Source organism: Sturnus vulgaris, chromosome 3, assembly GCF_052056855.1.
Source record: "Sturnus vulgaris isolate bStuVul1 chromosome 3, bStuVul1.hap1, whole genome shotgun sequence".
NCBI lineage: Eukaryota > Metazoa > Chordata > Aves > Passeriformes > Sturnidae > Sturnus > Sturnus vulgaris.
In genome coordinates, this window is record NC_142245.1 from 7,475,595 (window position 1) to 7,499,831 (window position 24,237).

The 24,237-nt window shown below is 36.8% G+C and overlaps 1 protein-coding gene across 5 annotated transcripts in view; it reads left to right on the top strand.

Annotated features, from left to right (window-relative positions):
- Positions 1-24,237, top strand: part of MAP4K3 (mitogen-activated protein kinase kinase kinase kinase 3) — a 72,099-nt gene that overhangs the window by 26,174 nt on the left and 21,688 nt on the right. For 4 of the 5 annotated variants that reach the window (XM_014891162.2, XM_088160859.1, XM_088160858.1 and 1 more), the window contains 12 exons: positions 1,744-1,786; positions 2,415-2,487; positions 4,777-4,908; positions 5,203-5,265; positions 5,347-5,428; positions 5,533-5,643; positions 9,486-9,561; positions 10,539-10,597; positions 13,132-13,194; positions 20,348-20,406; positions 21,565-21,603; positions 21,900-21,953. In XM_014891162.2, coding sequence (XP_014746648.1) covers positions 1,744-1,786; positions 2,415-2,487; positions 4,777-4,908; positions 5,203-5,265; positions 5,347-5,428; positions 5,533-5,643; positions 9,486-9,561; positions 10,539-10,597; positions 13,132-13,194; positions 20,348-20,406; positions 21,565-21,603; positions 21,900-21,953 — 854 coding nt within the window. The remainder of the gene's footprint in view (positions 1-1,743; positions 1,787-2,414; positions 2,488-4,776; positions 4,909-5,202; positions 5,266-5,346; positions 5,429-5,532; positions 5,644-9,485; positions 9,562-10,538; positions 10,598-13,131; positions 13,195-20,347; positions 20,407-21,564; positions 21,604-21,899; positions 21,954-24,237) is intronic. The other variant, XM_014891159.2, reaches the window with a different exon arrangement.

Below are 24,237 nucleotides of genomic sequence, written 5' to 3' on the forward strand. Positions count from 1 at the left end.
GCTTTTCCAGGGAGCTCCATATACCTTCTTTTTGAACCAGCTAGTGAGCAGAGCTCTTGCTTTGGCTTCTTGCATCATGGTGAGCAGATTGCAGGGCAGAGGCTACTGTTCTGTGCAGTTCCTGGAGACTACTTCTGTCCCCTCCTTCACATGTTAAAAATAGAGAGGGTGCTGCAAATCAGGCTATTAGTACTGACTTAAATCTCCATCTCAGCAAAACTATATCTGAAGTGGCATGTTCAGACTCTTATACTCTGTTACTCTGGTGCTTCCTGTTGACTTTTTGTTCCTGAAGTTTTACTACCTAGTCTTTCCAAAGCTCCTCCAAACCTGGCAAGCTTCCTCCTGGAAATCTGACAGTAAATCATCATATTCTTTTGTGTTGTTGCATGCTGTTGGTTTGGCTGGTTTTGGTTTTTTTTCCCCCAGCAGCTTCAACTGTAGTTGCCTTCATGCAGCCTGATTCCAAGTTGTTCTCAACGGCTGCAGAAGAATGTTTGGGTTTTGAGCAATCACAAAAGTAATTGGGGTTTTGAGCAATCATAAAAGTAATTTCTGTATGAAAGATTACTTCAGGCACCAAAATTAAGTGTTTTCCACTCTGCTTTTTAGAATGCTTGTAAAGATACACTGCACGGATACTTTTTCTAAGCAGAACTATGGTAATAACAAATGTTTACAGTGCTTACATTGAAAGGATTCTTTTTAAATAAAGCTGTTCTCATGAGCATGGAAAATTACTGTCTTCATGTGGAGATTGCCTGTCTGTTGAATTGTGTTTGCTTCCCTCCGTAGCTAAGTTCCATGTTTAGAGTACCTGTCCTGTTATCTTGAAAGGTGAAAAAGGTCAAGAGCGTGTAAGCAGGGTTCTTACAGTGTTTGCCAAACTCATTAACTGTGCTTGTGCAGCATGGGCCAAGTTAACTGCGTTTTATTGCAGGCCTGACTTTTCCTGCTCTGGGAAAAGCCATAATCTGTAAAAACACGTTTTTGGAGGTTCATCTCTGCTGCCTTTCCCTCTGTCTGAAGGGCAGTGCAGTACAGGCGTTTGGATCTGTGTTTAGCCAGCTCTAACCTTCACTCAGCTCAACCTGTACCTAGTTTCCGTCTTCAACTCTTTGTTTGTTCTTAGTCCTTTTATCCTGTAATTTTGTAATACAAACCTCTACTTTGGATTAATTTTGGTTATTGAGCTGAAGTGAGTGGAACACACTCACTTATGACCTCTCCCAGTCCAGCACGAGCAGAATCTCTGTTGTATAAGGACGGAAGTAGCTTTGCTAAATGCTTGATTATTGAGGCAGGTCCTTAAGGCTATAATTATAAGCATGGCTCTTAAACAAGACAAAATGAGTTCCTACTTATGAAAAGAAAATGAAATTGTTTCCACTTTGACCTTTTGAGTTCCTGTTTCCTCTGAGTCATTGTAAATAGAAAAAAGTATCATTACAGTCAAATACTGTTTATTGAGAGGTTTTGTGTGCAATGTAAATTCTGTTAGGACCATAGGCTAAACTAAAAATTTATGAAAAACACTATATCCAAGAAGATTTTTTTAATAACAGAGTGGCAGCTTGCTAATTATCAAACATTTCCTTGATAAATTTGCAGATTTATTGAATACAATCCTCGCTTTGTCTTTGGTCCCTAATTTGCTGTAAGATCCCACCTATTTCTTTTTTTTAATGTGATATTGGAGAAATCAGCATGTTTTAATTCAAGTAAACTTTTCTTTTTTTAAAGGGAGCAAACATTCTTTTAACGGATAACGGACATGTAAAATTAGGTGAGTTACTACATCTTAGTGCTTAAAAATTAATATTTTTATGTGCTCTAAGAAGCAGCATGCTTTGCTTTGTTTAATGAGATGATGGTTCATGTAAGGAGTTTGTGAATATCAGAATTCTTTTTATCTTGCTGGTAATATCTAACTAAACCATCCATTTAGTATCTGAGGATTAGTTGGAGTAATTTTGGAGCAGTGAGGTAAAAGACCTGATATTGTAAGAGAAATATAAAAGTCAAATCACAGGGGTTTATAAATTTTTAATAAAATCTTCTATCCAGAGTCCTTAAATGTGAAATGTATCTTGAAAGCTTATCTGAATCTCTTTCGTAACCCAAAATGACGTGTTCTGTCTTATTAAAACCCCTCATGTACCTGTTAGATCTTCTGTGCCAGCCCTGTATGGATGAGGGACATTTGTGTGCATGTTTGGCAAGTGGCTGAGGAGAGCTGATCAATGGTATCTGAGACAGACCAAGTTTCTATTATTTGCTTTTGGTACTTATTTTTTGTTAAATATTTCCAGTATATTTAAGAACCTCTTAATACTGGGGAAACCATACTTGTGTTCATTAACAATTAATTACATCAAATTACTTGTTAACTCTCTTTTTTTTTTTTTTAATAGCTGATTTTGGAGTGTCTGCACAGATAACGGCTACAATTGCCAAAAGGAAATCATTCATTGGCACCCCGTATTGGTAACTGTGTTTTACTTGACCATTAATATAATGGTAACACGTAAAATACTGTTGAAAATACTGTGATAAAGGCATGTGCTATCACTTCCTGGGTAGACTAACCACTAAAGGCTGTGTCAGACTTTCTGGTGATCATATCTGTGTTACTTATTCTAAATTCTGAATTAGCTCAGTGTCAGAGAAAAGGCTTTAAAAGGCTGAAAACTTGAAAGGTTGTGTAGTGCCGTCACTGTTGACTCGTTTATCTTAATTTAGTAAAACCTAAAAACTAGCAGCAATTTTGCTTGTTTTTAACTTTAATCTTAAATAATTTTTTATTCCCTGATTTTTCCATTTTGGTGTTTAATGTTATTTCCCCTCCAGCCTAGATACAGCTTTTTTACAACTTCTCAGTTGATGAGTTTCCTTTGCCTTCACAGATCCACAGACTTGTGAAGTGTTTCTCTAAGCCATTTTTTTCCCTTATTTACCTAAACTGATTGAATTCTACCATTCTATCTGTACTGCATCTCTATTCTTCCCCTTTAAACTACTGAGTATCATTTTCTTATCTTATCCTTTCATTTTATCCTTTTCCTACGGGAAGTGGTTGTCCCCTTTTACCTTCAAGTAAAGGAGACACATTCTCCACTGTAAAACAGCACTTTTGTCATGTTTCACAGACAGATACTGAAATTCTGTAGTCTGACAACATGGTAGGTGCAAGATAAAAATATATATAATGAAAAAAAACCCCTATGTTCAAGTATCGACCTGAAATAGCCAAGCATAGTATATTTAGCATTCTTCTTCACACCAAGGCTTCACTTCCCTTTCAGAATAACACAACCACCCATCAGTCATGATTGTGTGGTTGGTTTGTGTCTCTTTCCCAAAATATCTGGGTGACCTCTGTCCTTGGCTGTAACTTCCTAAATCGTGCCAGGCTTCTCAAATGACCTTAAATTATAACTTTGAAAGTATTACATAGGTTAAATGCTGATGAAAAGCATTGGTTGTTCTTTGCAAAGCGGAGAGATTTGAGAGCAGGACCAAGGAAGCAAATTTTTGAGATTGCAGAGAAGAAAATTTAGTTGAAACAGACCATGTGAAGGTTTTAGTGGTCATTAGATCTACCTGTGTCTCAAGGCAGGTGGACTGCAGTGCTAGTAACCCTTCCATTTTAATGTTTAATCCATGTTCCCCCTCTCCTGTGGTAACTCCTTATTTTTGATTTCGAGTGATTGGGACTTTTAATGAACTCTAGAAGAAATGTATCCAAATGCAGTTTAGTTATGCAAACGTGAAGTTCTACCACCAAACCTGCTGATATTTTCAGATCTACAGATAAGGAGTGGAAAAGAGCCCACAAGGGTCATTGAGTCCAGCTCTTAGTCATGCACATGACATCCGCAAGTGTCACACCATGTGCCTGAGAGCATTGTTCAAACACTTTTTGAGCTCTGGCAGGATTGGTGCTGTGACCACAGGATTTCTGTATTCGAATAATGCATCAGTTGAGATGCTACTTGCTGATCTACTGGACCACTCTCTAAGTAACTTCATCTGTGTTACATTTATTGAGTTATTTTGTGCTACTTTTCAGGGGATCTGGATTGATAAAGCTCAAAGCTAATAAATACCAACATGTTGGCCACCTTGTAGGGCTACGCAGGACAATCAAATTCATAATTCGCTTTGGCCACTCAAAACACATGACAATTCAAGGTGAATAATTTCCTTTAGGTATTCCTATTTATGTGCCAGTTACGTTTGTTCATTTTTGCCACCTGAGAACGTGAAACCACTTCGATGACTTAGAGGTCGCCTGACATGAGTGAGACAGACTTTACAAACAAGGAGTGCTCTATACAGAGGTGACAGAGTCTCATACTTTTGGGATACGAGAAAGCTGACATTTTGTTGCTTTTTCTCTTGTTGGAATGCTTTTCTTCAAAGTCAGTGGGTCACTTTCAGGACAATGTGTAAGGATTATGTGGATTTTATTGTAGTTGAATAATTATACTTCAGGCTCTTTGGCTGTTGAGCAGTATTTAGTCTGAGAGATTGATTTCATCCACTTAATCCTAAATGACCATTTTAGAAACTGACTATTAGTTACTAGAAGATGACTGAGGGAAAACTTAAGGTGTGCATCACATGATTTTTTACACACGCTCTTAGATAAGAGTCTGCATGTATATACTGTGACCTTATAGATTGAGAGCTATAAGGAAGAGTATACTATGTGTGCAAAGAATGTTTGATTTGTGGTGAGAAGTTCACCTGAAAATGTCTTTTACTGTTCAGGATGGCACCAGAAGTTGCTGCAGTAGAAAGGAAAGGTGGCTATAACCAACTCTGTGATCTGTGGGCAGTTGGAATAACTGCAATAGAGCTTGCTGAACTTCAGCCTCCAATGTTTGACCTACATCCAATGAGGTTAGTGAGGGGTTTAGAGCTTGGTGGATAAATGCAGCTAATTAAATAATCAATTTGAAGAAATGGCTCTGTGTGTTGGTGGGTCTTGGGTGGACTGCAGGGGCACTGGGCTGTGAGTGTTGTGAGTGAACAGGACAGAAATTTTAACAACTTCTTCTGGTGCCTATGTGTATAAAGTCCTTGTTGAATCTTTTGAACTCATGGGGCTTCTTCCTGGCTGTTAAATGAAGTGTTTAATGATTTATCTCACGTGTATTGCAGCGTAACCACAGAAATGCTGTTCTTTTTTTTCAGAGCACTTTTTCTAATGACAAAAAGCAACTTCCAGCCTCCTAAATTAAAGGACAAAATGAAATGGTAAGTACTTTTTTGTTTCAGTAGATAATGAATGTACTGTACTGGGAAATTGACTTTAATGTTTAGCACTTTGTTTTACAGGTCCAATAGTTTCCATCATTTTGTGAAAATGGCACTTACAAAAAATCCTAAAAAAAGACCTACAGCTGAAAAGTTGCTACAGGTATAAATTTATGTATGAGAGGGTTTTTTTAAAGTTACAAAATTAAAATATGCTTAATGTGAGTGTCTAGAATTTAAATCTCTGGGTTTCCCTCTGTCTTTCAGCATCCCTTTGTTACCCAGCCATTAAATCGAAGTCTTGCCATTGAACTTTTGGATAAAATGAATAATCCTGATCATTCCACTTACCATGATTTTGATGATGATGATCCTGAGGTAAGAATGTCTTTTAATCATAGAATCAGATTAAGGTTTCTTTTATCAACGAAAGTAAATTATTGTGATTTATTGAGCCTCAAAATTTTTTGTGATCTGGGAATAGTCTCAAAGGTTGCTTTTACTTTTAGTAAAGTGCTGCTCTGTCACTCATACAGGCACTTAGCAAAAATCATAATTTTGGGAAGGGAAGCTTGAAGAGAAGGAGATTTCAATACTTTAAAATTTTGTTTATAACTATTCCTCAACAATTTTGAAACACTAAATGTGTTTTGCTTCTCCCGTCCTGAGTTCTGTCATGCATTCTGCTGTATGTTTCTTTGTGGAGTTATGTTTCCATCTGCAAAGAAAACATTAATAAAAAATATTTTATACCTGTGTAGGAGAGAATGATCTTGTAGTTGTTTTTGTTCAATGGTTTGATTTGTGTTTTTTGCAGATTGTATTTTTCCATCTTAGAATACTCTGAAACTTGATTTCACTTACAGTTTTGTCAAAGAGTTTCTGATTTTCTGCTCAAACAGCTGGGAAAACATAGCCTGCTTATATAAGATGCTAAACAGTACAGGACTAAACTGTTTAAATAAGAGAAAAGAGATAGGTATTCTATTACTTCATCCCATCTTCATACTTTTCTGCACGTTAGTGAATACTTTCCAAATGTTTACAGTTCTCTGACAGTCTTTTTTTTTTTTTTTTTTTTTTTTAAGAATAAATGTAATAATTTTAACACAAATGCCATTGATTCCTTAGTTACATATTTTTGGTTCTTTTTAATGAGTAAACTAGTCTAAAAATGCCTTCAGAGGAAAGGCTTAAAAGAGGCAACTAATTTAAGGGACTAAATTTCAGATTTTACGAGTTAAATGAGCTTTTACCCCCTCAAGCAACAAAGATTAGTTGACTTGTGCCAAGTCTTTCTTAAAAGCTAAAATAAAAAGTGTGGAAAGAAGCCAAAGTGAAATAGATAATTTTTTGTGTTACAGCGTCTAGTGCTTACACATTTTCCAAATGAAAGGGAAAGAGATGAAGGCCAAGGATGAAATAATAGTACTTGTAAAAGCAAATGTACACAGTGGGAGTGGGAGAAAAATTTAGTAGATTTTTCTGATTAAAAAAAAATAAAAGTCAAACACACAAGAAATCCCTTAATGTGGTTGGCTTTCAGGTCACTTAAGAGAAAGTATCTGATTCCACATGGAGTCATCACTGAGAAACCTGGATCTTCTCACCATAAGCTCTTTAGTGTCCTTTAGTTCTCTCTCTGCTCAGTGATGAGTGAGAGCTCTGAGGCCCTTTAAGAGGCGTTTCTTAGCTTACAAAATAGTGTTCATTCTTTTATATCCCTTGTGACTTAGCCTTAGGAAGGCTGTTTTGTTGTCCACTATATGACTTGCTAATTATCCCATAATGAAGTGTTGTATCAGGAGCAAAAACTGTGCCTTGTCTAGGGAGAAGCTTAGCAAATTTTATATTTCAGATGAAGAATCTCACCACAGGCAGAGCAATCTTTGGCAATTGTGGTCTTTCTTATAACAGAAGGAGTGGAATAAGAAGTGTATGTGCTTCTTTCATGCACAGTTTAACTTTCTTCAAAACTCAATTGCTCACAGAGGCAGCTGGAGATGTTAATTTAGGGATTGACCTGTTCTTTATTTGTCACAATTGTCTGAATGCATTCATCAAAAATCAAAAGAAGTGACAAAATGTGGTACATAGTTTACCACAAAACATAGTCCAGAAACACTTGAGAATTGGGAGCGTCAGATCTACTCTCCAGTTTGTTTAGAGCTATGGATATTTTTGAGTGGTGGTATTAATGTTTTGAGGGGTTTTGGTGGATTGTTTTTCTTTTTTTGGAGACTAGAAAGCTTTTCTCTCTGTCAGTAGTTTGTCTTCGAAGGTAAGTCTGCTGCCCACTGTGGTGACACATCTTCACTTGGCCTGTGCTACTTTTAAGGGGATACAATCAATTACTGCTTGGATAGTCCACACAGCTATGAAGTAGATCTGAATTTGCCACCACTCTGGGAAGTACCATACTGCATCTTTAAATCATTCTAAACTCAAAGGTCAAGTGTTTAATGTGTGAAAACTAAACCTCATGCCATTATTTGGTTAATTGAAAAGCTTCTCCTGTTTGGCAACTGTACCTGAAACTGACATTTCCAGTGTTTTTCCCTACCCCAGCTCGTGGAGGGCTTCACTTAATTTGCAAAGAGGAAAGTGCTCCTGTTTTATGCCTAGCACACTGCAAGTTTTGGGGATAAGATTGCTTTTGAGATCTGTGCCATGATGGAAATTGTGTCCAAATGACAGTTGTGTCAGGAAGTTAAACCTACATTGCTTCATCCTCTTGCACAGCTCAGATGTCAGGTGTTTATATCAGCCTGTTGTCAGTGCAGGTATTTCAAGGTGACTCGAGGACTTTATCCTCATGACTGAGAGATGAAAATTTGATCCTGGATGTATTTCTGTGGTCATGGAAAAGGTGTTGGGAGGAAAGGCTCTGTCTGTAGTGCAACACAGGCATTTGTGTCAGGGTGCAAGTGCTCACACGGTATTGCTGCAAAGGTGAAAATAACTGCTACCCCTGCTCCAGCTGGGCTCCTAGTGCTGGAATTACAGATGCACGCACATCAGACACAACTGGGCAGTGCCTCTTAATGAAAGATTATAAATGAGCAACCTTCCAGCCTATGGTATCAGATCAAATCTTGACGTGCTGTAGCCAAGTATTTTTGAAGCCCACAGAGTGCACAATAGACAGAATGGAACTGTGGAAGGGAAAGAATTACACAAGCTGTGAGAAGTAAAAAATCTTCAGGTGAGATATGTGGGAGAAAATACACATCCACTGTAAGTCTCTCCAGTTTCAAAGAAGAGCAAAGTGAACAAAAATAGGAGGTGAAACACCATGTACATGTGTTGGATCCTAACAGGAATCAAAGAAGTAGTGTGCGATGAAAAAGGGAGAAGGGAAGTCATGTTTGCAGATAGTATTTGAAGAATAAACAAGAGTTTCTGAGCTATTCATGACTCTGTGAAAGTACAGCAACAATAGTATTAGTAACAAAAGGGTGATTCACGTGCAGAGGTGTTAACCATGGACCCTGAGGTAGTGAACAAGGGTGCAGAATGCCTCCACGTTTCTAAGAGAACTTGCAGTGGTGAATGTAGAAAGAAGAGATAAAATCCAGCAGAGGCAAAAAAAGAAACCCAAGTTAAAGTGCAGAACACTTCATCCTGTAGAGAAGTAAATGGAAATTCAGAGGAAAAATAGAAGTGGAATATAAATATGAAGGTGAATTTGTAGAAATTTTGCTGTCTCTTGTCTCACAGCACAGGAGTACCAGGATTACTCCTTTCTATTCAGCTTTGAAAACCTCAGGTAGATTTCTCATCTGCTTAAATAACATAACTGATGACATTTTAGAAATCAGTTTAAGTTAAAAGCTGGGAAAATTATTTTTTTATCTAATGGAATGAAATCTGTCTGTAAGCCAGATTTAGTCTTACTGCTTATTTTAAAAACTACCAATACCCTTAAACTGAATGGTGAAAAAAAAAATGCTATATGAGCAAAGAAAAATGCTGGCCAGCATTAGCTTTATTTGATCAAATGCAGGGTTCTAAAATGCCTTATACTGAAGGCACTCAACAGTTAAAATGTCTCCAAATATTTCTAACTTCAGTATATTAAAAAATGCATGCAATCTTTACATTTAACTTTCACTTGTTTTTTTTTTTAATGTTATGCTAAAGAAGCCTGCTAAAAACGATTACACAAGACAGGGTTTCAAGTGAGTATATTTTGGTAATATTTTATTTTTCACTTCTAGCCTCTTGTTGTACCTCACAGAATTCATTCAACGAGTAGGAATGGGAGAGAAGAAAAGACACGCTCTGAAATAAACTGTAAGCATGTATAATGTGACAATATGATGTATTTAATAATTGATATTATTTCAGCTGGTATTTTGGATATCTGTCATACATATAAACATTTTTAGTGATGCATAGGAAAATAAAAGCTTAGATTATTTCACTTAAAAATATAGGTTCTGTAAAATATTTGTATACACCCTTTCTCAGCACTTCAGCAGAGTTCATTATTGCTTCATCTTAATTGAACAAGACACAGCTTGAGCTCTTCTGAGAGCTGATTGACATAGTTTCATTTGTTACTCCAGCAAGGATATTCAGATCAATGCCAGATTCATCTGGGTAACAGAATGAGAAAGGATTCTTTTTTCTTCCTTAATTTAGTATCTTGGATTTGCTTTTGAATTGAAGCAATCACATAGAGGTCAGGAAGGGTGGAAGTTAATCACTGGCCATTAAAAGCAGACTCCATCTCCCAAGTTCTAGTAATTATTTTGCTTGAATTATATCAGTGCAATACTTAGAAATTTAGCTGTCTTTTCTTAAGGTAAAATCTGCAGTAGGACTGTTCGAGAAGTCCTGCCAAAGAGTTGTCCTGGAAAATGTAGTTAATTCACATAAAACTTCATTCAGCACTCTAATGCTAGTGAATCTCTCAGAAGAACAGAGCCAACAGTGAATTCACACCACGGATAGTTTTTTCTATTGGGTACAACTGTATTGTACCTCTAAAGAGGACACTTCTCTGCCCTATTTGCTCAGTGGTTTTCCTATTCCTTCTAATGAGAAGGTGTGGCAAATGATGATTGGGCTGCCTTTCTGATAAAATAGTACTTTCTGTGCCCATTAGTTTCTAGCAGGCACAAGTTTGGTATGTCCATGTGTCACAAGTTTCTGTCAATGGGGATATGATACACTCATTAAACAGAATTTTACTTTTTTGTTAGTTTTTGGAGCTAAGTCTTGTCTAACTGCAGTCCAACTTCTTGTTTTCTTTTTCTCCTCTTTAGTTGGCCAAGTAAAGTTTGATCCACCTTTGAGGAAAGAGACAGAGCCGCATCATGAATTTGTGAGTAACAAGCAGCATGGGCTATGCACTACACATTAATCCCTATAAATATTTGTGAGGGAGGAGAAATCCAAGATGTGTAGGATGCTTACTTGGTACTACTAAACTTGTTAGTGATTTCACTGACAAGTTGTAATGTAGAGAGTTTTTTGTGCCATTACATTACTATATGTAGCAAACCTCCTTATTTGTGGTTTCTGCCAAGTGTGCTGTATGTGCTAAGCAACAGCCCTTTGTGTTGCAGGTTTCCTATATCCTTTATCCCTCACTGCCCAGTATATCATTCCCTTTATTTACAGAATTATTTTTTAAATTGTAGAATTCCTCAACTGTTTCTCCCCCTTGTTATTGTATCGACAATGGAAATAATAAAATTGAAAGCCTGGGGGAGAGGTATGATGCATTTTAGAAGACTTTCCTCTGTGAATAATCCTTCTGTGGCCCTGCATCACGGCTGAGCGATGCTGAGTCTGGCAGCTATTTTCTGTCAAGGTGTATTGCCAGTGGTTTCTTCCTATGGACCCATTGGTACAAGGGGTGTGAGAACTCAAGCTGTGACGGAAAAGGTGTCTGTGCTGTCTCACAATTGCAGTAGCTTCTTCTCTTTTGTGGAGACTGTTGCTTTCCACATTTGTGCACTTGGGCAGTTTCTTCACATTCCTGGATAAAAAGACCTTTGCTTCCTGACTGCAGACTTACATGTTCTCTGTTTTCTAAGGCAGGTGTTGAGGAGAAAAAGTTGGCTTAGTAAATAGGTGGGAGGGGCACTGGCTTTGCTCTGAGTTGGTTTTTGGAAGGGTGCGTACTTAGGAATGTTGTAGTCTACAAACCACATGTGAGTTGGATATCTGGCACAGACTTCCTTGTGGTGCTCTCTAGTTGTAATGAAATAATCATTGGTCAGCAGATTCTGGGTGTATGAGATGGTATTTAATCTGCTTGTCCTCAGAATTGGCTGGACAGGGAGCCTCAGTTTCTGGTGTGTGTTTGAGATGGAGGAGAGCAGCTTACAAAATCATATACAGGATTTAGACAAGTATTTCGGGTGTCTTACTTAGACCTTGACATAACTGCATAACAGCATCGTTTAGGAGCCCTGGTTATGTAAGTTCTTAAGTAAATATTATAATGAAGGCAGTACTTCCACCATAAACCCATCATTTAACTCAAAATTATTTTTGGACTGATTCCAAGTTATTTTGTCTTTGCTTCCCTGTTGCGTGGTCTGGATTATAAAGAAAATACAGTTGGAAGAATTGAATAGTTGAAATTATCATGCTTTTTCTCATTAAGAGTTTTGTTTATACACACACAGAATCGTAATTGTAAAAAGATGTTAGTGGAGAGATTGAAGTTTTAAAAATACTTTCCCCATTTCTTTTTATTGGTTGCTGACTATATTTATTGGGTAAATCCATGGGGCAGTGGTGCTTTTATTGCACCTTAGGAACTTGAGTTGCTAAACTGGAGAGAGATTTCCTAAGGGGTTTAAAGCACAGCTTTTGAAGGCAGTTCTTTGACAGGTGGTGTTGGAAGGGAGGAATCGAGCCTTTTCCTACACTGTATGTTAGCAGTCAGGACCTTTGCACTTTGGAATCTCAGAACTTCTTGCTGCTTGGGTGAAGGGACTTGAAGCATCCAGATTCATTCTGCTGATAAGAAAATATCTTAGTATTGTCTGTTCTGATCAGATGTTGCATATATGAAACCTCTCCAAGGAGCTCACCTCATCTCCCTGTCTATACGGAACACCTATAACTAGATCTTTCTGAAGAGGAAAATTAACTGCTTCATGCCTTAGGTCAGAAGGAAGCATGCAGACCTGCTATGTTCTTCCCAGACGAAACAGATCTATGATTTCAAAAATAATGATGTCGACTCCAGAGACCAAATTAATAGCATATAGTTATAGATTAGCTGAAGAACCAATGGACAATTTAAATTGCCGTGGCCAACTGCAGACAAATGACCTATTCGAAGAATGGATGCTTTAGCAAGGAGCCTCAGCACAAACTAGTCTGTGGGAGAACTTTGTAACAATCTACCCACTCTGGCAGAGAAAGTCTTTGAAATGGAAGTAGGAGCGAGAGATGATTGTCTCTTCCTCCAGCATTAGCAGTGTGGATCTGTTTTCATTAAAGCAGTTCTGATGCTTTTGCTTCTATCTCATCAAGTGTGCTAAAACTTACACTCATTTATTTATGTGTGTGAGAGCACAAAGCACTGGACCCCTGCAGCGTGAGGAGTTATTGTTAGTGCTGCACTGAGATGTTGAACTGGGCTCTTGCTGGGACAGTTTGTTACACAATACCACAGCTGAGCTGATGAACGATAATTCATCATTTTGGTGTTTGGTAATGTGGCCATTCCCTTAGCTGTGTTTTACCCCCATCCTGAGAATTGTCTTAATATGGTTTTGAGTTTCAGCTAACAGTATCTTTCTTTTCTTTAGCAAGAAAATTTACCTTTATGTGCACCTGGCTTTCAGTCACAGTATAAATAATATATTTTCTTGATCTCTATCTAATGAACAGCCTGACAGTAGCGATTTTTTGGACGATTCAGAAGACATATACTACACTGCAAGATCTAACCTGGTATTTTTCATCTTATGCCTTTCTTTGTCAGTGTTAGTTTTGTCCTTGTTTTCCTTTTTCAAAGTTCGTGTTTTGTCCTGTTGTTGTTGTAGTGGCGTTTTCATCAGTGTAAAAATCATTCAGTACAACTGTTCGTCTATATGTGTATTTCTGTAGTGTAGAAAGAAATTCTTATTATGTGCAGCATTGACAGTATTTAACCTGTATTCATATTTACTTGAATTACTCTTATAGAAGGGACTTAGTGTTTTGCATTCATTCTAATTTCTTTGCTGCCATACTGTGCATAATTTGTTAGTTTTTTGAAGAGCGATTGAAAATAGAAGAAACATTTTCTTTGTATTTCTGTATAGTAGGTTTTTTTTAAATGAACTTATGCAAGACTTAATATTATGTAAGTCTCGGAATTCTCCCGATGGTAATTATGTTACAGAATGACTATACACTTAATAGAAATAACAGAAAGTGGTCTCATAACTGTTTTCAGTGGCATTTGGCATCATTTAAAGTCTGATACATTTTCCAAATTTTCTGTTTCTGCACTACTAAAAAATGTGGTTTGTTAGGATCACACTGTAGAAATTAGTCTAGGGAGTGAGTTTTCTTATTTCTCTGCTCTTTGTGTAGTTAGATAAGTAAAGCATTCAAGTCTTGGACAAAGTGTTGAGAAAAAGGAAGTAACATTCTGTACTAAATGAAGAGCATTAATCTACTAACTTTCTTGGATTTGTGAGATGTTTAATATAAATGCACTGAGAGGAAAATGGGAAACTGGGGTGTTTGAGAATGTCTTGGGTTTTTGTTCTTACGGGGTTTTTCTGTTTATTATGTCATCTGTTAGTCTGGTGTGACTTGAATCTGCCAGAAACGTAATTAGTGAAAACTTAGACCGCTTTTGCCTTTCTTGAAAGAAATTTCTGTATTACTTCCTTTTAAGAATGTTTCACAAATTGTTTTGAGTTCAGTAGTTTAGATTTCCCTACCTGGTGGCAGCACCCACATCCTGTGCAGTTCCTTTGGTTTTGACAGTGTGGTTTTGGCTTTTCAGTTTGGTTTGCTTTTGGTTTCCTCTTTACACTTTAATACTTCAAAATTTTTTTTAAGGCTACTTTCAGTGTTGTCATATATCTTGCTAGCCTGGTATCTGTGTGTCTAAGAGCAGAATGAGAGCATGTCTCATAACTGGACTGTGCTTTCCCATCCTTCTTCTACTCCATGCTGTTCAATACACTCTTCAAAAATTGTGGCTACGATAAAACTTACCAAATACTGTCGTTGTCAAAATCATGAGATGTGTTTTTAAAGTCTCTCAACAATGCTCTGTTTCACTGCTTTCTTCACATCCTCCTGTGCTTATTGTGAATCAAAGTGGAGAATTCTGAGTTGGTGGTAATTCCATGTGAGATTTTTCAGTAAGATCTAACCCTTAGAGGAGATAATTACTAGTTGGTTCATTTTTCTGTAGGATTCACTTATCAAAGATTGTCTCTCTGTCTCCCCTTCCCCCACTCCTGCTCTGACAGTATTGGTTTCAGATATGTTCATTGAGAAGTGGTATGTGAATTTTTTTAAATGTTACCAAGAGGAAATAATTACACTTTTTCACAAGCATGATGTATCACCTACTACTGTTGGGCTCTTTCCCTGCTGTTGTACTGGTTTTATAAAATACCTCATAAATAACAATTCCTTTGCAGAGCTAACATAATTTTTAAAAAGTTATCATAGATTGAGGCATATTTTGGGCCACATACAGTTGATATTGAAAGCAAATTTGGGGAGTGAGTGGCAGGATTTTGCACAGCTGGATCAATCATATGGCAGTTTGTGCATATTACCTTTCAAACATTTGATGCCTATGATGTGGCTACCCTTGAAAATCATTCCTCTCTTTTTCTTCCTCTCCTTCTGCCTGTTTTTTTCTGAGACACCCACCTGGATCTGCCAGAAGAGTGGAGAAATTCAGTACAGGGAAAATTTCGTAACCAAACCCCAGTATCCCTTAATGAAAATTGCAATCTGAAAGGGCAAGATAGTGCTTTGCTTTCATCTTCTACAAATATACTCCTTTGATTCATACCTAAATAAATAACAGACTATTTTGCTCTAGATACAGGCTCTTTTGTCCTTCAGGATAGGTGTTTTGTTTTTTTTTTCTACAACTAGACAGGTTTCTCAGAAACTTTGTTGGGTACCTTCTGTCCTTTGAGATTCTTTTTTTTTTGCACATGCTACTTCCTGTCATCTAGAGTTCTTCATGTTGCTATTTTGTTTTCTTAGTCTTACGTTCACATTGGACTTTGCATAAGGTAGATCTTTTCACTGTGTTTCTGTATATTTTAAAAGCAGTTGTTTGGATCCTGGCTCAAATCAAGTGCAGAGCTGAGCATTTGCAGTGAGGTCTGGAATTGATCTAAATCAAAGTCACCTTTCAAAAGATATACTCTTTATTCTGGGACATCTTAAACTTATGCTGTTGATCCTGAGTCACAAAAGCTTGCTGTTGTTCTGACTCAAAATGTCACGTTGAACCAAATGAAAATATTTTCGTTTAAGTTATCCTGGTCTACCATGAAATTCTGTGGCAAAACATTTTTCTTCCCATTCCTTGTGAGCTGAAAAATTATTCTGGTTCTTACATGGAGAACTGGGCTGCACACCTTGTTAAGTGAGAAATACCATGAGAGAATTCCCCAAAAAAAAAATGAAGTGGCAAGGAGCCCCTGGTGATCTCTAGCTTACTTCTTCTTAAAGTAGTGGCCTGGAGTATTTTAACCTGGAGGATATAATACACAGGGAAAAGCGTAGAATTCCACTATTAAAGTGACAGGGGAGTTGAATAAAACTTGGACTTGACTATCTCAGATTCCAACCTATAATTGTTTTCAGTTGTTACAAATGTAGCATTCATTTAGGACTTTAGCATAGATTTCGGTTAGAGGTTTGCGGCTCCCATGCTGTCTACACTGTTGTCCTTGCCAGGTGCATTTATAAATTTGGTGCTATTTAAATAATTTGGTCATGGTTGATTTTTGTTTTCTTTTGGCTCCTTAATACACTCTGGGTATAATAATTTGTGATTGTTTTTGGTAGCAGTTACTTTTAGGAATGTAATATTTCTGCATAGCTATTCTGTGATTTTTAACTAGTTGTGGCAGAAAAGCTAAAGTAGGAAAAGATTGAACTAAAAATATTAACATAGGTAACAGAGAAGCTTACCCAGGAACATTTTTCTTTAATTTAAGTAATTTTTCTCTTCACTACACATATATATATACTTTTTCTTTGCTGCAAGCCATGAAGACTCCTATCCTACTTTAGCTAACATAGCTCTAAAAACATATTGCAGCTATCAGTATTGAATTTCAGAGAGTCTTCATACCTTTTTCAACTTTAGGTAGTGAAATGGAGCATGGTCCTTAGGATCAGAAGAAAATAAGTGGAAACGGCGGGAAAAGTACCAGTGGTTTTTGCTCTTTTGCTTTCTTCCCGTGTATGTTTTAGGTATTTATTTGAAAATAGTAATTAAGAAAATTAGATGCTCAGTTCTACTGCTAGGAGGCAAGGGGACATTCATAGACAAAATGTGTGGAGAACTGAAATACCAGGGAAGAGGGGAAGAGTCGTTGTGTAGCAATAATGCACAGTAAAACCTCACTCAGCCATCAGGGAGAATTATATTTAGCATGTTAAAAAAATATACTACAACTTGCTATTTCTGATGTGTTAGGCTATCCAGAGAAATTCAAGAATGCACTTTTTATTGAAATAAAGGCATTAAAATACAGAATATGCCTTAGGTAGTGTTAGAATCTTCTAAGTATTAACTTCCTCTTTGATGAAGCAATGAGAATTGCTTTTTCATTTTACTGAGAAACTGTATGTGCCTTCTTACTTGATGTGTTAGTAGTCCAAAGGTGGTTTCTATTCTTTGAAATTCAGTGTTACTTCCCCAGCATTTTGTACATTTCAAGTCTTAATTTTGTCACTTCGAATGGTCTTGTTAGGTTTCAAGAACAGCAAATGTAGGAGTAACTGTGAATTTCTGATTTATGTATACATTTTGGTTTTGAAGGCCTAAACACCAAAAAATAGATTTCCAGGACAGCCCAGCTCTATAGAACAAATTAGGATGGTAAGACTGTTAAAGATACAGTAGCAGTTAACTTAGAGTGAAATTCTGCAGAAATTAAATAGCAGGTTTTTAAAATTTAAGCCGCAGAAGTTATTGTAGATTTGATCATTCCTTGGGAATTCTTTTCATGGCATGGCCTTGCCATCAAATGTTTTGAGGAAATCTCTATACTGTTTTTAATATTCTTTTTAGTCATTGATTACTTTGCACATGTGATTTATCTAAGGGTATGATGTGGCTTTCTACATGGCAGCTTCCTTTAATATTACCTGAGCTGTTGAGAAGAGCTGGTAATTATTCCCTGTATTACCTTTTTTCTGAAGCAGTCCCCACCAGCAAAGAGCATTCTGGTCTTGTACATGGATGAATTGTTTCAGGAATGAGCTGTTGGTAATCTGAGGTCTCATCTTTGATTCGATGCCAAGATCATAGACCTCTTCTCATTGCTACTGGCTGTAGATCTCGAGATTCTGTTGGAATATATCTGTCTGGTCACTCAGGTTTATTCTGTGTCAATTTTGTCTGATCTAAAGAGAATTTGAGTTAACTAACCAGCATTGTATGTATGTTAAATTAAAATATTAATGTAGATCGATTAAGCTGATGGGTAACTTTGCATAATTTAGTAATTAATACCAATGTGTTCTTCCCAGTAGAAATCCATAACTCATAAGATTTCATACCTTTATGTGTGGCTTTAAAAAAATCTATTTCTTTTGTGTGTTCTGGTGCAGTACAACAGCTCACTAGAGGCTTTGCTGGATACATGCAGAATCTACCAATGTTTCTGTATCAAATGTATATCAAATAGGTTTAGTTAATATAAAATTATAAATTCTGTGTGTATTTGAAATAGAAGGTAGAAGAAAAATGTATTTCACTTTTTAAAACCTCTCTAGCTCTCAGTACTTATCAAGAGGTCAAAAGGAGAAATTTCCCTGGTAGTGGAGTACTTGACCCTACCTTTGGAGTGAAAACCAGCAATATTTAAAGGGATTAGGAAGGGTATACATGTCCAATTAAAATCATAGTTAAAGGTGTAAACTGAATCAAAACAAAGGTTTTGCCCTTTAAAACATTTAAACAGATGTCATCATTCTTAAAAGAAGAACTACTGGTGGCAGAGGAGGGGTCCTTTTGTTTTAGGTGGGTTTATTTATTTTCTTGTACTAATTTCCTTGTCATTGCTGTGCAGGGTATCTATAGCCATACGTTGCATAGTGTGTAAATTCAAATGGACGGGCATTTTGGGTCTGCCCAGTATTTTGCAACATTGGAGGCTTGTCTGTTCAAGGTGAAAATCTCAGATTTCCTTACATTGTTCTGGAGTTACTTTTCTCAACAGTTTCCCAGACTTTGTTCTGGCATCCTCTTATTGAGACTCGCACAACCTGTTTAACCTACTTGCTTGTGAGCCTGGTAACATCTTACATTTCCAGTCTTGTGATTGATTCTCTGCTCTAGAGCCTGAATCCTCAAAATATCTGTGCTTGCAGGTGGAAGTTTCTGAGATTGCACAGAAGTAATAGAAGTACTTGGAGCAAAGAAAGTTGAATCTGTTTCTTGCTGGTGGATTCTAGAACATCCACTGGTGGTGAGGTGTCAAATTCATAGAAGTGGGTGAGTTTGGTGGTTTAGGGGAATCATTTAATCCTAGAACACAGATGTATAATAAAGTTGATACAGAGATTGGAAAGTCAGTCTCTCCATGGTTCAGGAAATGCCAGGACCAGGCTTGCATTTGCAATTTTTATTCAGCTCTCTGGTCTATACATTCTTTTATGTCAATAATTTTGTCAGTTATTTTATGTCAGTAATTTTCAGTTACATAGTGTTTTTTCCACAATATTTCACTTATTTTGAAAATATGTGAAGTCACCAAAGCAACCAAATGCTACTGACAGCTGTGGTAGACACACCCATGTGCAAACTACTATTTAGCTTTACAGGGCGGACTAAATGGTGCAGTAAACAACCTGAAACTCCTTAGCAAGCAAAAAAGCAGTACTTACAGCTTTGTATTAACGTGTGATTGCCCTTTAGCCTGGAACTAAGGGATGCAGTGGTTTCCACTTCGTCAGCTTGGAACCTTGGCAAATCTGAGACTTTGTCTCTGATTTTTAAGAACACCCTTTTGAAAGATCAGCCCCATCTAATCCAGAGTTATTCTCTTAAAGCTTGGTTATCTGGGCTTCTTGCTGAAGGGTGACATGCTTTTTGATACGGATTGCAGCTGAAAGGGACCTGTTCAACAGAAGGTGTTGAGAGACCTTTGAAATATTTCCTGTGAAGGAACGGTCTAGCTCCATTTATCACTAATTTAAGTGATCAATAATTTCTTTCTCCTGGTGAATACACTCACTATTTTGGGAGTAAATTTGTGTTCAGATTTCTCCTGTTGTGATCCACCTGAAGAAAAAAATAGACTGTAATTATAGCAGTATTCTCCCAGCAGATGTTTGATTGTGCCTCAGTGGAGTTCCTGTATTCCATTAATGCATTAAATATTTATACCATTATGGTGTTTATTTTAAAATAGTGTTGAAGGCCTATTGCCACATCTTTTTCTGTGTAGCCTGCACTCCATGATTGCTGGAGTGTTTGACTTTATTAATTCTGTTTTGGTTTTGGTTTTTTTCTGAAAGAAAAGGTCTTCCTAATGTATTCACATATTGGTATAACCAGATAAAAACATTTATTGTCCTCTCCGCTTGTTTTTAAATGTTTCCATGTGCTAAAGGATTTCAGGCTCCCTGCCAGAACTACTCCTCTATTTGAATGACTACTAAATGTGCCAGTGAGAGGTAGCTAGGTTCTCTATGGAACCTGGTAGATTGCAAAGTCCTGAATTTTTTTTCTTCGTATCGTTGTATTACTTTTGTTGTAGTTTTGTTTGCTTTTCTGCAGTTGACTTTGTTTGAGCAAAGGATCTCGTGTTCAAGGAAGGGGCTAAGGTCAAAGTTAAAAGGAATTAAGAGATGGAGCAAACTGGCAGAGAGATTTTCTCTTATTTTTTAGGATCTACAGCTAGAATATGGTCATGGTCCTCAGTGTGGCTACTTTTTGGGTGCTAATAAGTGAGTATGCAACTGCATTTTCTGTCTTCATTCATTCAAGACTACTTCAATATAAAGACATATTAGCTGAAGTGGATGTAGTAAAATAAGTCAAACTTGTTTCTATCAATTCAAATTCCAAAATCACTTACTTATTTCTAAAATAATAGTAACTCTAATGTTACAGAACCGCAGCACTTTTCAGTATTTGAGGCTGTATTAACTATATTATCTTTGTGGTGGTATAAGCTTCCTTTTAAGAGCTTTTATCTTGGTCTACTTTTTTACAAAATATTCTGCGTGATAGGTCCAGAGAGCACAATATTACCCCACCTGGGAACTGCCAGTGCTGCTCTTTGACATTCCTTTATGCCCGTTCTTTTTATTGTAGGGCATTAGGAACATGCAGTTATAGATTCTTTAAAAAAATAAAATGTACCTTTCTTAGCAAGCCCTTTAACTTCATGCTCATACCTTTAATCATCTTGATATATTAATCATATGAAATAATTTTCCAGGAAATTTTCCCTTTCCACACAATTACTTAATTACATTTATGCATGCCAGAATTAAGATGCCTAGCTTTGATTTGCTAAATTAAATCTTACTAAAAATGCAGAAAAGCTAAGCATAGGGCATGATATTTTTGCACAGTCTTTAACTGGGAAAATAATCAATACTTGATGTATTTTGAAATCCTCTTGTTCCTTAGTCCCAATCCTTAGTGTGATTCTTCTGTGTTTTCAGACAAAATATGAATATGAAGTTCATAATGCTACAAAAATTAACCAGGGAATATTACTTTATTCCAGCAGTAGTTTCATACTTGTCAGTTGGTTTATTTTGTTTAATATTACGATTTTCTTACGGATTTATTTTAAACTGGATTAAAGTAACACAGTCCTTGTTTTACAGTAAGAGGAAAAAGGACCATTGCACTTAATAGCAATGCATTAATAAACACACATGAAAGGGTGTTGTGTAAACAGTAAATTTAAAAAAATTTGCAGGCTCTGTTTGTTTATATTTGAATGCTGTATGAATATTCCAAAAGCCAGCTGAAATAACGTGCTTTGGATTATTTACTGATAGAATCATAGGTGCTTTTGTTCTGGCTTTTGATAATTGTGCTTGTGTACCACAATTAAATTATGTTCTTGTTCTTATTTGATGCTGAAGGAGTCTCTTAAAATCAGTTGAAGAAGAACTACATCAGCGGTAATTCTATTTATTTTTTCCTCTGTGTTCCTTTGTGTTGTGTGTGTTTCAAAATTTGTGTGTTGATTTTTTTTTTGTCTGTCGCAACTGGTTCTTGTTTGTCCCTTTGCTTGCTGAGAGCCTGAGAGAGAGGCATGGTTCTCTAGATTGCAGCTATATTTTAAAGAATGATTTTAAAAAAGGCGATAAAATTACATAAAAGAGGTAGATTTTGAGCTCAGAATCTTTCACGACAGTTGAGGTAATTTTAATACAATTCATTCAACCATTGTACTTTGTTCTTTTTTTTTTTTTAGGGGACATGTGGCGCACTTAGAAGATGATGATGATGCAGACAATGATTCTAAACAGTAAGTCCTTGTAAAAATAAGTAAAATCAGATTCTTAAATAGATGAGTTTGAAAACAAAGTTTGAATCCTATTCTATAACAACTCAGGAATCTTGCTGCTGTAGCATTTTTAAAGGTAGGTATTTTAGTGTTGTTGCTAGATTGCATCACCATAAATCATCTTATTCTGCTGCTTGTTATAAGTTGGGGAGAGGGGGAAATGTTGTTCCTTGATTGATACAATTTTCTTTTTATTTTCTATTATGGAACAAAATCTTGGCATCATTATGTAGAGCCAGTAATTTGTCTGACTACAGTCTTAGTGCCTTCTTTAGAACTGATAACTATATCTTAAAATAAAGCTCATAAAATGTAGATGAAATATATACATTACAGGCTTCTCTAGATGTTTGAGTATGTTCTGTCTGTGTTCTCAATTAGGAGGATGCTTGTATGGGTGCTTAGTTTTTGGAATAGAGCTGACTTCCTTTACTTAAAGAGAGCAAGATTATGTGACTGCAAAGGCATGTGTCACTTTATGGTGTTCTTATTAAATCCCACTGATATAAGTATTCTTGGGCTCTATTTCATTCATAGATGAGAGCTTAATAAATTTGAAAAGCAAAACCAGTACTTAAAGATTTACATTCCTTAAGAAATCTGGTGTAAAGACTAAAAACAACCATGCCACTGAGACATAATTTTTGTTTGCTTTCTGTTAATAGATAATTTGGAAAGCTGTTGCTCTGTGCAAGAAACCTTTAAAACATGTGTTACCTGTTGCTGTCATCTCTCTCTTGCAGAGAACCAATCTATAATTTTTTTTTTTTTAGTCATTTTACTGATTTTGTGAGCACCTCAGCTTGATTCCTCCATCCATATGGACTTCTGTATGTTTTTTTCTGTGCAGCTCTGTGTCTGTTCATTTTTGTTTCATGTTTCTCTTCCCCCCCACCCCCTTTTGCTCTATTTGCAGCCAATATCATCAACTTCAGTAATGTTCCAGGGCTTGGAACCTCTTGATCCCTGCTGTCTTGAAGTGCTGGCACTGATTTCTTCGTCCAGTACTTTGAGATCCTTGTTCCTTGCACAGGCTCCATCAAAACTTTCAAACTGCATTGATTGCATCTGCTTATGTTGTAGTTGTGTTTCTGTAGGTACTTTTTTTTTAGTTTAGGCAAGAAAGAACCTGAGAGAGCTCCTGGAGAGGTTCTAATTCATCTGACCCTGGGGACTAGTAGTCAGCTTGTCTTCTAGAATTGTCTGGGTGTTTTTTGTTTCTTCTGATATTTCATCCTAAGTACTTTTGTCCTACAGAGAGGGCCTGACAGTGTGTAAAAAACTTTAATCTCCCAACCTTGGGTCAGACAGATTCTGCATATGTGCCTTTCTCTTGGTAACTGCTGGAGATCTGCTGCAATTATTGGTTCATCTGCTTGGTCTTGAATATCTTTCTGTGGAGCACACTGAAGATTCAAGGCTTTGGTTTGATTTATATTCTGTGAGGTGAAGCTGCAGTTGGGAAGCACATGTGACATCAATCACTTCTTCCTTCAGATCCAGAACAAAACCAGTGAATGCAGTGTACCCTCTCCAGCCCAAACTGGTGCCACTGCATGAAACGGCAGCAGAAAATCCATGTTTCAGAGAACAATACGAAGATATTTCTCTTCATTTAATAATTTTGATTGTTTTGATATTTCTTTTTCTCTCATGTGCAGCAAGGCTGCTGATGCTGGAATTTCCTGGTTATGAAAACTGGGAAAGCAGAAATGACTGGGGCACTGCCCTGCATGAATAGCAGTGACAAACTGCGCCTAAACCCTCTTGTTGAAGCAAGGGCACATGGTCTTTTGTACACACATCTATCACATGCCAGATTGTTGCCATTTTTGCTTTATTTGGCTGCCCAGTAACATTGGTTGTCTGAAATGCAGGAAGAATACAAAAGTAAATGGAAATGGAGCTTGAACCCTTATGACTGAGGACTTAAACTTAGCCCCATGTTACTAAGAGAAGATAATTTCTACCACAAAGACAGCTGAAGTGCATAACACAGGGGAACTTGTTCTCAAAATTCCCTTCCAGCTTCTCTGAAATACAAACAACACATAAGACGCCAGGTTAGAAAATAGAGGCATAGATGGCTTTACACCAATCAATGTTATATTGATCTATTGTAGCCAATGAATAAAGTGTAAATTTTGTAGAGTGTATAAAAGACAGCCGGTTGTTGTAATAAACAGAATATTAGCCTTCTGAAATGTAGTGTGTCTATTTGTATGTCGTGCCCACCTCTACAGCG